The following is a 13,756-nucleotide window of genomic DNA, read 5'->3' as shown; positions in this document are numbered from 1 at the left end:
TCCACTTGTCCTTATGGGTACCATTTTGGAACCAATATGGCAAAAATCAAAATAGTTTTTTTTCTTCCCAGTGTTGATCTAACTTTCAGTCACCCATGAGTTTTGTATAGACCTTTATTAAAAAGGCTGTCATAAGAAGAGGGCTGGGGAGCTTTTGAAACCTTTGTGGATCTACAGGCACTGTTCAGGGCCATGTGGTGTCTCCCTAGGAGCTGCAGGGTGTTGACTTCAGTGGAGGCAGCATATTGCCCTGTAAGTCACATTCAGCATGGGTTTCCTTTCTCTTTTCTTTCTGTGGGTTTGCATATCATAAGCAGCATCTTTGAGCTGGTAATATTTTTAATCTCCTTCTGTTGACATACTTATCAACTGACTTCTATTTACTGCTGATACTGACTGTATTGCTTTCTCCAGGCCCATCAGATTCAGGAGATGTTCCCTCAGGTTCCTTATCATTTAGTTCTGCAGGATCTGCAGCTAACTCGTTCTGTGGAGATCACCACTGACAACATCCTGGAAGGGCGCATCCAGGTGCCTTTCCCCACACAGGTGAGTCATAAACTGTGCACCTAAAATTACTTTATTTCTTATCACAGCACTGAGCCTCCTAATAATGAGTGAGGGGAATGAAATGAGTTGAAGCACTGGTGAATGAGTGGGATTTTGTTTTTCTCTTTGTTTAAATCTCTGTAAATGCTGTGTATTCAGTCATGTACCAAAATATATTGAAAATATCCTAGCTAGACAAGAGATAAATATTTGCTCAGTTAAAGCAGCTCTTCCCAGTCTCTCTTGTGCAGAGCTTTTAGAACATTTCCAGTTGATTTCTCTGCTGACAGATAATTGAATTGTACCACTTAGGAAGATTTTTTGCGAAGAAAGTTGGCAAAATGATGCCTTGTTCTTTATTAGTGCCAGCAGATTTCAGTAAAGCAGTCTGGGGACAGTGTTTCTGTTAATAAGAATATTGAATTCTGGTTCTGTGCACATCAGATAGTACTGTTATCTGGAGTCTGTGTGTGGGGAAGCAGAGACAATTCTCTCTCAACAAAGAGCATTCTGTTTATTGCTAACTTATCTGTTTCTAAATTGAACACCACGCCTGACATTGCAGAGGGCAGAGTTTGAATGTGTTCAAGGAGCTCAGGTTTTTCTGCTCTTTCCCACACTGTATTAAACCCATGATGTTTGCATTTCAGCGTGCAGATAGCATTAGACCTGCAGTGAACAACCCTGTGGAAAGGCACAGTACTGATCAGGAGGATACTGGAACTGTCACACAGGTAAATTGGCATAAAAATGGGCAGAAAGCACAATTAGAAGCTGCATGGACTGGTAGGTGCCTTTGGTTCTGTAATCAGGTCAGGTTGGTGGCAGGCCTTCCTTGCATTTCACAGTCAGGCAGATAAATCAGATATGAATATAGTGCCCCTATAAAGGATTATCTGTGTGCTTTTCTTTTTCTTCCTTGAGGGAAAGTGCTCTCAAATGGTACAAAGAACAGAAGATCATCATGTCTCTTTTCATGTCTGGTCAGCCCATGCCTGTCTGTGGAATATGAAGAGCAGGTAGCTTTGCTCTTCCCCTTTTTCTTCTCATTCCCATTCTACACATCTCCAAACACTTCCATTAAAAGGAGGAGTATTTACTTTTTGAGTATAAGAATTCTTTTGTGTTCTGGAGGAAGCACTTTAGGACACGGGGAGCTTTGGTGGGAATGGAGTGAGGTATGAACTGGACTAAGAGATAACAGCCCTTCTGTATGCAAAGCACAATAATGGGTTTTGCTGTTCTTTGCTAAGGCCTTTACTAAGCAGCATGTGCTAGCTAAAGTGTGGCAGGGAAAGAAAATTGCCCTGTAAGTAAAGTAAGATCTCATTTCACTTTTGTTTTCCCTGACTGTAATAGTGACATCCTGAGGGGTTCTGTTTTATAAATCTCCCTTTCTACTTGCTGAGTAAATATCTGAGGGGTGTGACTTTCTCTGCAGCCTTTAGTGACCTGAAGAGCCAACCTGTTAATACCTGGAATTCAACTGTAGCAGTTCCCTTGTTAGCAGGTTGCAAGACAAAAGATCCTTTGATTTGGTCTGATTCTGCAGTTGAGGCTGAGGAAGAGGTGGTAGTGATGGTACAGATCTTTGGTAAGAGCCTGAGGAAGCAGCTACAGAACTGCAGGAATGAAAATCTTGGTCTGGATCAAGCATTTTTGGGTTTTGAATCTTTGTAACCTTACGAAAAACCCCCAAACCTTAGGTGAGCCAGCTCGCATCTTCTGATACAAATGGCCCAGGTGGACAAAGGAGTGATCTTGTCTGAACATCTTCACTACTTCCCCCAAAAGAGCTTCCCTTTTCCCTGCCCACCTCTGTGGGAATTGGGAGCAGCAATTGAGTTGCTCTGTACCTGTTCCACTGGGTCTGCCAAGGTCATCTTGGTCCCCAGCACAATCCATGGGATCATTCCATGGGGCTCTCCCTCCCTCCCTCCCTCCTCAGGAAGGTGGCAGTGCTTTGAGGCAGTCCAGTGGTTGCTCCTGTGTCATCCCAGTGCATTTGTGTGCACTTTGGTAAATTGCAGCACTGGTGGTTTTGCTAAGAGAGGCTGAACACCTAAACTTGTGTTTGAGGTTGCAGTGTCTGTACTGTGCTGACTTGGGCTCTGGGACTCCTGCTTGGCTCACCTACCTAATGGGAAGTGACATTTGTCTCAGTGTTTGCTCTCTGAAGGCGTTGTGTCGGGGAGATGGCCTTACTGGCCTGTCTCTAGGGCTTTGGCATGACTTAACCTGTTTTGCACCTCAGCTGCCTGAGCCTGTGTGTTGTACTGTGATGCTGCCGTGGCCGTGGCCGGGCTGTTGGGGCTGGAGCAGCAGTCTCAGGGAATCAGCCATCGCTCTGCCCAAGGCCCCAAACCAGGCAGTAGGAGCTGCCTTGGAGCATCCCACTGGCTTGAGTTGTCCTCTGGGATACCAAATGATGGCTACAGCCTTCAGTGCTTCCCTGAGGTGATTCTTGATGCCATCACTCCTGGCTCTGGCCGTGGCTCTGCATCTCTGCATCGGGGGCTGATCTGATGGTGTGTGGCAGGGTGTGATCAGGATGTGCTGTTTCCCCTCTGCTGTGCACCCACACCATCCTCCAGCAGCTCACTTTCTGGGTTAGTGTTATCAGCTGGCTGTCAGGGGGGAGAGGTGCCATGTGGGGGCTACCAGCTCCTCTCCTGGCACACTGTGCTTGGGACAGTTGCCAGCCTTGCTCCAGCAGTCTAAACCAGGATGATTTGGGTGCTGCAGAACCCAGTGAACCGAAGCCTCATAAATTCCCTTCTTGAGCACAAATTATCTTTGCAAATACATTTGTTATTCTTTCCTTAGTATGTGGATTTCTGCTTTTTCAACTCTTTACTGTTGCATCATTTGTCAAGTCAGCTGCAGAATCTGACTTTCAAATGCCCCATTTTCAGAGAGCATTAATTATGAGTAATTAATGTTTGTCTTTGACATTACTTTCAAACATGGCATAAAAGATACAGTGTTATAGGATACAGGATCTTTGAGCATGGTTTGAAATAGCTTTGTTCTGTTTTTTGGCTGGGTTTTTCAAAGAAACCCGAAGGAATTGGGTATAGCAGGTGAGACTCTGGTTTCTTCCAGTGCCTCAGAAAACGACAATTCTTTGTAGCTTCTTGTTTCGATGCCAAGAAGCCCAAATTTTGCAAAGATGTATGCTTTATTTCCTTTTCTCTTAGACTGAGAGAGTGCCTCTTGAACTGAACTCTAGACTGGAAGAAATGGTGGAATTCAACGAGATGGAAGCAGAACCTAATGAAGCAGAAGATTTTGAGGCCAGGGGAAGTCGCTTTTCCAAGTCAGCCGATGAGAGGCAGCGAATGCTGGTTCAGCGGAAGGAGGACTTGTTGCAACAAGCTCGAAAGTATGTTCCCTCCTAAAACTCCACTCTGGCCACTCAGGTGCAGTCCCCCAGAATGGGTTTCAAATGGATTTGGCCCACTGAGGCCTGGGTTGATGTGAAAAGCAGTAAGGAGAATTAATACATCTGCCCCAGCAGGCTCAGGATGCTGTACTGCTAAACCCAACTCAGAAATAGCATCACGTGTCCCAACATGCACACAGCTTCCTGTGCAGTTCATCCAAAGCTCTTTGAACTCAAAGGCTGATTTTTCCAGCTTCAGTGGGCTTTAGTCTAAGAATGTACTGAGAACTGGTTACTTGGGCTGAGTCCTTTAGCAGTCTTTAGTTTGGCTCCTGGCACAGGTGTCAGCCCTCACTGCCTGTGCTCTTACAGCTGAAATTCCTGTCAGGCACCACTTTTTCCAGCTAGAGCCCAGAGCAGTGCAGATCTGACAGGTGACCCTTACTAGATCTCACCAAAGGAGCTCAGCACCAGCCAGCCAGCACTGGTATTATTGCTGGTATTCCAGTTATGTTGGTAGACTTTATTAGCATCAAGTTGCTGATTAAGCAGAAAAGGAAAAGTGATGTAGAAAAAACTGCAGTGATGTAGAAAAAACTGCAGTGTTTTTATCAAGTGTTTTCCCTTCCTTTGTATTGCAGGGACACTCCTGAGAGGGTCTACAACAACCCCACTGAGTTCTGGGTCCTTTGGTGTTGTCAGGCTGCTCCTTTTCTTTTCCACACTGAAATGCCTTATAAATACCTGGGGGTGTGACACCATTTATAAGCCTATAAACAGACTTGCTCTTAGACTTAAGTTTTCCTTGATGTTTGAAAAAATGTCTTTTAGGAAGACAGAGTATTTTTGACTTTATGGTTTACTGGTTTGAAGAACTGTTGAATTTCAAACTACTGGTTTTTTGCATCAAAGTGTAAAAATTCACTGGGATGTTAACTGTGGCAGCAACTTCCTTGCCCTCTGGCCTTACAGTGTGCAGCCCTTAGTGCCCCTTCTGTCACTGGCTGACCTGCTGCCATCAGGGAGTGCCTTGTTGTGGTAGGCAGTGCCAGAGGCTGAGGAGTGGAGTAACAGGAACAGAGGGAGTCAGTAACTCACCTGCTGTGAATGGCTCTGAGCTGAGGACAGCCCTGACCTTTAGAACTGGCTCCTTCCCACAGGCACAAAGATCTTGCACAAAACCTAAGAGCTTGTGCCAACTCTGCAGAGCCTGTTGTAGGTGACGTGGGCTTTTTTAGGAGCACATAACCTGTGTGCACTTTTATTGAGGCATTTTCTTCCTGGTTTGCCTTCCAGCCCTCCCGACTGCAGCAATGCTTTTTTCAGAGCCAGAACGAGGTGGGTTCTGCTCACTCATCTTTTCTTTTCTCCCTCAGGCGTTACTTGAACAAAACCTCCGATGAGGAGCTGAGCACAGAGAAGCCTTTGCCCGAGGGAGCAGCAGCCGACGCCGCCACCCTGCGCCGCAGGACCCTCGCTGCTGCCGCCGAACGGAGACTTCAGATGCAGCAAAACTCTTAGCGCTCGCTGCCCCTCCTCCTCCTCCTCGTGAGCAACGTTGAATAAATAAATTACATACAAAAAACCCTGCGCTTTCTATACCAGCAAGAAAGTGTCTCTTCAGAGTTCAGCTGGCTGTGCTGCCGAGTGAGCTGGCTGCCTCTCTGCTGTATAAAGCATGTGGTCTAATAATGTTTGGACAGCTGACAAATTAACCTTTTTTGTAATATTTTCTATGTGACGTTGATCCTCTACACAACAAAAGGCAATTTCTAAACCACGGGCATGACTTCTGCAGCTGGCATGAGCTATGGGGCTGACGGCACAGCAGAGGCTGGGGAAGTGTGTTCTGAGGTAGCTGTGGGTGCAGGTCACGGAGTGCACGGGCACGTTCTGCTCGAGATCAGGGCCAGTTACTCCGAGGGAAGGAAGCTTAGAAGCTTGCAGCAAGCCCTGTGTTAGACGAGCAGGCTCCTCAGTCCCTGTTCCTTCAGCAGCCAGGGTGTTACATAGGGCAGCTTGAAGGGCTGGGGGAGCCTCGCTGGGAGGTTCTTACACTGGATGAAGTTGTCTGGCTACACAGCACAGAAAAACCTGAATTCATGAATTGTGCAGCAAAGCGCTGATTCCCGCATAAAGTAGTTCACTGTTGCTGGGCTCTTCTGCACTGGCAGAGGTTTGGCTCTGTTCATCCCCAGGGCTGCACTTTGCCTTTATGTCCAGGAACAAGTGAGGGACAGAGGGGGATGGAGTGAAGAAGAGGGACCTAAGGCGAGGTTACGGTGTTGCCATGAGCCGAGGGAGTCAAAACCTGCCTGTCCTGGACTCCAGCACCACACGGATGGGACGGTGCAGAGATCCCTCTATTATCTTGCTTTTTATTTCATTTTTTTACCCCACAACCTCACCCTGAGTTTATTCAGAAAGACTGGAGGAACGGGGGCAGCTGGACCTTTGCTGGCTGCAGCCCAACCTGCTAACCTGGATTTTCTTAAGAACTTTTGAGATCCCCTTGGCGCCGCCGCCGCTAGCTTACCTAGTTGAATTTTACATGGCAGTGACTTAATTTTTAAACTTCTGAAGAGTGAGTTCTAGTTTCACCGTCCTTTAGAAGGAGCTCAGTATTATCTAGAATTGTTGGTAATTTTTTTACTGTTGGTTTTTAGGTGAAGGTGAATTTAATGAGAGGAATTGCATCGATGTTTAGGTGAAAATAATTTATTTCAATAAAACTCTTTGGGAAGCCTTACCTTGCAATGCTGTTAGTAAACCTCAAAAAATTTTTTTGAGATCTTTGGTTTTGCTTTGAACACAGCTGTTTTGTTTTTACTGTTAAAAAAACCCCAACGAAACAAAAATAAAACCTTGATCAGTGTTGGAAATTGTAAATTTCTGTAGTGTGATTTCTCATGTTTTTTTATGGTGTTTCAGAGTCTTGGGCTGTTCTTTCCAGGCTTCTGTTGCACTCCTGACGTTTCCCGGCAGCTCCCTGAGGAGTGGACCCTGGCCAGCCGCTGGATGGCACCTTTGCCTGCGGCAGCGCTGCAGAGTGACACGCTTGAGCCGTGAAAGGCTGGTTTGTGCACAGGAGCACAGGACCAGTGCTGGCCTCTTGGCTGGCTCTGCCTCCCTGGGAAGGGAGGTCATCTGAGGAGAGGCCTGATCGACTTTCCCAGTGCCAGCATACGCTTCTGGTGGCTGTAAACAGCAGGAGCCTTGGAAAAGCCGTGTGTTGGTCAGGAGTTGCTGCTGCTCTCCCTCCCTCCCTCCCTCCCCGGGGCTGGGCAGGGGACATGCGGGGTGCCACAGGAGGTCCTGGATGCCTGGGTCACCGTGCCTACGGCTCCATCCCAGGTGTTCCCATGGAGTTTGGAAGCGTTCCCGTGGTACAGGAGGGGATGCCAGGTGTGCCCAGAGCCAGCCCCGTGCCAGGCAGTGCCAGTGCTGTGCCCAGGGGCTGGTGGCTCTCCAAGAGTCCCACCCGTGGTCATGGTGACCAGTGCTGGCAGGCACAGGAGCTGGGGACCTGGGATGAAGGAGAGTGCAGGAAAAACCCAAACTGGGAAAAAACCCCAACCCCCCCAAAAATCCAAACAAACCCTGAATCTCCCGGAGCAGCAGGGAGAAAACCTCAACTTTCTTGGAAAACCTTCCACTTTCAGGGGGAAAAACTTGAATATTGTGGGATGTGTGTTGCCATAAATGAAGGACTCACCCTGGTGATTAGCTTTGCTTTCCCTAAAGAAATAAAAATCTTTTCTTGCCTGAGGGGACCTTTGCTTTGGAAGCAACAGAGAGCTTCCACACACAGCTTTCTTAAGATTTACACAAATTCTATACTTGCACCAATCCATAGTTCCCTTCTCCCTCTGCTACCAGCAGCAAATCCCCCCAAAATGTGATTTTTGGTATTTTTTCTTCCTCTCTTTGGAAGGAGGCAGGCAGGCGTGGGGGAAAGAAGGAGGCGGAGGCGCGGGAGGGAGAGCCCGGGGTACAGACAAACATTCTCTTTATTGAGCTACACATGAATTTTTCCATTAGTCAGAGAAAGAGATTGGCAGTGTGTAATATATCACAGAAACCTCACTGATTGGTAATAGAAAGGCTTAGAAAGACCTGGCGCTTTTTATATATATATATATATAATATCTTTTTTTAAGTTTCCTCTTTATTTATTCATTTTCTTTTGAACAGGTGTGACTGCTCTTCTTCAGCAAAGGTAACTCGTAAAAGTGAAACTGTGAAGACGTCTGGTTACTAATCAAAGTAGAAATGACAAGGGATTGGTCATGAAAACAGTGGCTTCAATGTAAACACTACATTCGATTTTTCTTGTTTTTTTATTATTTTTTAAGTTATTTTTTTGTGGTTTTGTGTGTGTTTTTTAAAACTTTTAAATTATTTTCATTCTTGCTTTTTTTTTTAAGTTTGCTTTTTTAAGTTTTTTTTTCTTTTTTTTTCCCCTTTTTTCTTATTTTGCAGCACAAACATCCCCACATGAGAGAGAAAACACCATTCACTAAAAGGGAGAGAGGACTGGGGCAGGAGAGGGGGAGAGAAAAGCAGCACAAAAAAGCATTCACTGGAAAGAGTTAAAAATAATAACAAAACAAAAACAAAAAAATACTCTAAACAAAAAATAAAATAAACCAAAATATATATATATATATTTGTATAGCCCTCCCTGATGTCCCTGGTCGGCCCTGAAGGAGGGATGAGGGGAACTGTGGCTGGGGGGCTGAGCTGTGCTTTTGGATACGGATCTGGAGAGTGAGCTGTGACCGGGAGCAGGGAGCTGTTAAACCAGGAGGGAAAAAATGGGAAAAACCCACCGGCTCCGGCTGGTGAGGGCTTTGGCCTGAACTGGGGTGGGAATTCAGAAAATCCGACCTAAGCCTCCTGAAACCCTGGGAAGGGAGCAGGAGGAGGATGCCCCACTGCAGCCTTCCCCCCGAACAGTCAGGGTGGGAAATGGGAGAAGATCTGCTTGTTATTTCCTTTTTTAGCTGTGACATGTGGCCGGGGGAAGTTTCCAATTTTTTCCCTCCTTATTTAAAAAAAAAAAAAAAAAAAAAAGAAAGGAAAAAAGAAAAGAAAAAAAAGAAAAATCTTTTTGTTTCTGAAGGTGGCAGCAGGGCCGGGACAGGCAGGGGCAGGGGCAGCCCGGCCTTGCCCATGCTGGAAAAAAAAATTAATCAAAATAATAATAATTTTAAAAAGCCAACCCACAATAATGAATTATAATAATGATAATTAAAAAATAGCAGCCCATGGTCAAATAACTGCTGGGAGGAGAACCGGAGTGACCCCGGGCGCTGCCCTTTCCCCTTTCCCTGCCGGTACGGGGAGCTGTGGGATGGTGAGGCCGGGCAGAGCCCCCGGCCCGGGGGTGCCCTCAGGCTGGGACACTGCGGGCCGGAGGGAGGAGCCTGGTGGGACAAGGCGGTTCAAAAAAACAAACTAAAAAGGTGGGTGTGGATTGTTTTTATATATATATATACGTATATATATAATTTTTCCTTATGCCTTTTTATTTACCAACTCGCATGATTATGATGACTTTTTTTTTCTCTCCTTCAATCTGTTTTTTTCGTTTTTTTTTTTTTTTTTTTTCCCCACGCGTGTGTGTGTCTGTGTGTCTGTGTGTGGTTGCTTTGGGGTTGTTTTTTTTTCCCGTTATTTTTATGTTTCTTTTCTCTCCTGGCGGCGGGATCGCCACCCAAGCAGTCGCTGAGCGCCGCGCGGGGTCAGTACAAGCCGCAGCCCCGCAGGTTGTTGGCAATGATGATGTCGGTGACGGCGTCAAAAACCACCTGGATGTTGTTCGTGTCTGTGGCACACGTCATGTGGCAGTAAATCTCCTTGTTCGGGGAGCGGTTTTTGCTCTCGAATTGTGCTTGGATGTAGGCGGCCGCATCCTCGTAGGTGTTGGGACCTGCGGGCAGAGCGGGGTCAGGCCTGAGGGCCGCCTCCCTCCCTCCCGGCACACCCGGCCCCACGCTGCTCGCGAGGAGCTTTCATTGTAACAGAAACTGGCAAAATTATTCATTTTCACCCACCCTCCCCTTCACCCCTTAGCAAGGTCCGTTTTTCCCCCATATCCCTCCTTCCCACCCCCATTACCCTTCTGCCCCCCCTCTGCCCCATTTTCCCTGAAAACATCACACCCGAGCCCTGTGGAGGGCTCCTCCTTCCCCAGGTGTTGCTGCTCTGCCCTCTGCCCTTTTCTCCCGGGAAGGGCAGGGCAGGGCAGGGCAGGGTCCCCCCGGGCAGGGCAGGGTCCCCCAGCTGTGCCCAGCTGGGCTGGGCCCGAGGGATGTCCCCGTACAGGGGCACCCCCACAGTGCTCCTGGCCTGGGGGCAATGGCCTGGTGGCCCCTCGGCCAGACAGGGGGAGGGATGGCCAGGAGAGCTGGTGGCCACCCCAACATCACCCATGGATACCGGCTGTACCCCCTTGTGGGGCTGAGCCCCTGTGTGCCCCGCCTGGGCTGGCTGGGGGCCTCACCCCGGCACTGGAGTGGTGCTGGTGGCCCAGGAGCCGTGTGGGGACACGTGTTGTGACTGGGAAACCTCCCAGTTTTTGCTTTGGGAAGGTGGGCTGGAGAGGCGCCAGATGCTTGAGCCGAAAAATGTGCATTATTGCCTTAAGCTGCTTAGGGCAGCGGGAGAGGCTGCGCTGGCCCCTCGCGGGAAGCCACAAAGCTGAGTTACGCCCCTGAAATCGCCTTTGCAAGAGCTGCTATTATCTGGAGATTTATTTTCCTTTCCCAGCTCGCTGGTTCCCCTCGTTCCTGATGCAGTGGGTGGCCGAAGGAGAGGGAGGCTGGGCCGGTGCCACCAGGCTGTGCCCCTCCATGGGGGCACAGTGGCCTGGCTGTGCCATACAGCTGCATGTGGGACAGTCTGGATTGTTCTACCAGGTGGCTGTGAGGAAAGTGCTGGTGCCTTTGGGATGGAGAAGCCTCAATGCCTCTGGTGGAAATGCTGGTGTACTTATGCTGTAGGGGAGTGGGTGCCATCTTGCTGGGGGACTTCCTTGTCCCCAGGGTTTGGCATCCAGGATGGATGTGCTCTGGGTGGAACAGTTCAGAGACACCTCAGTATCTTCAGGGGATGCTCGAGTCTGAATTCAAACTGGCTTTTTTCTTTCCCTTAGAGAATTCCAAAGGATCTATTCTTGCCCATCTTCTTGGTTATTTATCCTTTTCCCCAGGCCATGTTGGTTTCACTACAGAATGGATGATTCTCTTGAGGTTCCACAGATTCCTGCTGTAAAGGGGCTCTTTCCTCCCCCAGCCACACCCAGCGTGAAGGCACTCCTGGAGGATGCTGCCTGGAGGACCACGAGTCTTAGCTCCTCCTCTCCCAGGAGATTCCCAGGAGCCACCAGCAAACAGGATGGCTCCAGTGGCTTGGCAGTCAGCTCCTGCAAATCTTCTTCTTTCCACAGCTCCCTGTGCCCAGGCTCATTTCATCTCCTCTCCATTTGTCTTGACCCCCTCTCTGTCCCACCAGCTGCTTGGGCACCTTTGCCATAAGAACTGCCCCACCCAGGACACAGCCCCAGCCCATGAGTGGGGTGCTGGAGCTGCATCACAGCTCCTGAAGGTGCTTTTGCAGTGCTTCTGCACCCCCCAAAGGCTCCCTGTCCCCTCTGTCCCTCTGGCCCCGGTGGCGCAGGGTGGGTGTCACAGCAGCTGTGCTGTGTCAGCCTCAGGACCTACCTGTGTACTCAGGGAAGCAGATGGTCAGAGGTGACTTCTTGATCTTCTCAGCAAATAGGTCTTTCTTGTTGAGGAAGAGAATGATGGAGGTATCGATGAAGAATTTGTTGTTACAGATGGAGTCGAAGAGCATGAGAGATTCGTGCATGCGGTTCTGCAAAGGGGAGCACAGAGGGAGAGAAGGGAGAGAGGAAGGCAAAGACAGAGTTAGAGGAGAGGAGAACATTTTTGTGAATTGAAACGGTTAGAAAGCAAAAAAAAAATCTCTATAACAAGACAGTGGTAAATTTGAGCTGGTTACAAAGGTGGAAGAAATGGAGTATTGTGCTCCTCTTGGGCTGGAGGCCAGGGCAGGTGGGGGGCTGCAGCTGATCCTCCCCCATAGCCCTGTGGGGCCACTCTAGCAGGGCAGACACTTGAAACCTCAAGGAAGAGTGGAGAAGAAAGTCATTTGCTCCTCCCCTGCATCACCAAAGGAGTAGGGAAGGGGCCCTATCTCTCTTCAGGGACTGGGTGCCCCTGAAGCATCTTTTGGAGAGCCCAAATAAAGGATGGACAGACAGCATCAGCCAGCAGCTTGGGCACACCTGGCATGGAGAGTGGGATGGAAGGGGCTTTGGCCATCCCAGGGTGGCCCTATGGACCTGCCTGGAAGGGTACTTGGCCCTGAGTGGTGTCATTGTAGTGAGACCAGTGCCAAGGTATTGCCCAGAGGCTGGGGCAGGTCCTGTCCCTGGAAAAATCTTCAGCTCAGCTTTGAAAATACCCGTGGTGACTGTGTGGCCCAAGGAGGTAACCTGCATGGTGGTAACCAGTACAGGTGCCTCTGCCAGCCCACTTCCCAGCTGTCCTGAGAGTTCTGACCTTGCAGGCTGCTCCAGGGAGACTTTAAGCTTGGAAAAGCTTTGGGAGGAGCATAAGAGTAAATTTCTAAAAGCTGTAGTTTTGTTGGGTTTTTTTCCTTTATTTTTCATTTACATGTGGACAAAACCCATAAACAGTCATCTTCCCCCTATGTTACCAAAGTTTCTTAAGAAGTGGAGAGCAGAGAGCAGAACAGGAGGAGCTGAGGTGAGGTGAGGTTGTCCTGTGCCCCACTGGGTGCCACAGGGCCCCACAGAGCAGGGTGTTCCCATGCAGGTGCATGCACTCACTGTTAGTGTGAAGGTGCCACTGGACAGGACAGATCTGGCCCTCCAAGAGCTCCCAGGCATTTTCTCCATCATTAACTTGCTCTTAGAATCACCAGAAGGCCATTCCCTGCTAGTCCACTGACAGCTCTGGGGGACATTTCAGGAAGCCTCTGTGCCCCTTTCCTTGTTTGTACCCAGCTCCTTTCTACTTGAATGTGCAAAGCTCCTGGTGCAAGCCCAGGGCTTGCTGAAGTCTGGAGCTGCTGCCCCTCCCTGTGACCCCTGCTGGGGACTGAACCCCCCAGATCTGGCTCGACTGCCTCAAGCTCACATGGGGACACAGCTGCTCACAAAAGCCTTGTGGAAATCTCCTGGAAAGGCTCTGCAGTGGGTGGGGAACCCTTCTGCAGCAAAACCCCCCCACAACATCCCCCCACAGCCCCTTTTTTGGAGGCACAGCAAAGGGGGCTCTGGACTCACCAAAATCCGCGAGAACACGTGTGTTTGCTAATGAAATGATGACCCAATTACACATTTTGGAGTTTTCCATGAATGTTTTATTAGTGAGTCATTTTATTAGCTCCACTTCAACGGTAGCTTTTGCATGCAAAATTTAGCAGCTGTCTGATTTCATCTTGAAAGGCTTCAAGATTGCACTGTCGGTTCCTTGACAAAGAGTAGCTGGGGATGCCAGGCAGGCGCTTTCCAAAGCCTTGGGACTTCAATTTGATCCTTATCTTGAAATAAAAAAAGGCTTTATTCATAGGCAAAACAGAAACTGCCACCAAAGGATGTGGTTCTTCTTGACTTGTGGTTGTTGCAAAAATTGCTGGGTCTTGAGATTTTCATGGGGAGTATCAGGATGGGCTTTTCCTTGTTCATCTCTGTTGTTGTCCTATACATGTATTTATTTAAATAAAGAAGTGATGGTGTTGGTAGAAGAGCAGCTGAAATAAAGCCTC

The 13,756-nt window shown here is 48.6% G+C and overlaps 2 protein-coding genes across 3 annotated transcripts in view; one reads left to right on the top strand and one right to left on the bottom strand.

Annotated features, from left to right (window-relative positions):
- Window positions 1-9,014, top strand: part of AMFR (autocrine motility factor receptor) — a 28,204-nt gene extending 19,190 nt beyond the window's left edge. For both annotated transcript variants that reach the window (XM_071440481.1, XM_071440482.1), the window contains exons 11-14: window positions 415-549; window positions 1,200-1,283; window positions 3,750-3,934; window positions 5,311-9,014. In XM_071440481.1, coding sequence (XP_071296582.1) covers window positions 415-549; window positions 1,200-1,283; window positions 3,750-3,934; window positions 5,311-5,455 — 549 coding nt within the window. In that variant the 3' untranslated portion in view covers window positions 5,456-9,014. The remainder of the gene's footprint in view (window positions 1-414; window positions 550-1,199; window positions 1,284-3,749; window positions 3,935-5,310) is intronic.
- GNAO1 (G protein subunit alpha o1) overlaps window positions 7,927-13,756 on the bottom strand; it is a 141,293-nt gene continuing 135,463 nt past the window's right edge. The window contains exons 7-8 of the mRNA XM_071440484.1: window positions 11,662-11,815; window positions 7,927-9,869 (exon numbers count right to left, since the gene is read on the bottom strand). Coding sequence (XP_071296585.1) covers window positions 9,682-9,869; window positions 11,662-11,815 — 342 coding nt within the window. The 3' untranslated portion in view covers window positions 7,927-9,681. The remainder of the gene's footprint in view (window positions 9,870-11,661; window positions 11,816-13,756) is intronic.

Source organism: Agelaius tricolor, unplaced genomic scaffold (assembly GCF_023055355.1).
Source record: "Agelaius tricolor isolate 1412-34295 unplaced genomic scaffold, bAgeTri1.0.p SCAF_15, whole genome shotgun sequence".
NCBI lineage: Eukaryota > Metazoa > Chordata > Aves > Passeriformes > Icteridae > Agelaius > Agelaius tricolor.
Note: the sequence above shows the minus strand (reverse complement) of the source record. Positions and strands in the feature narration are given on the sequence as shown.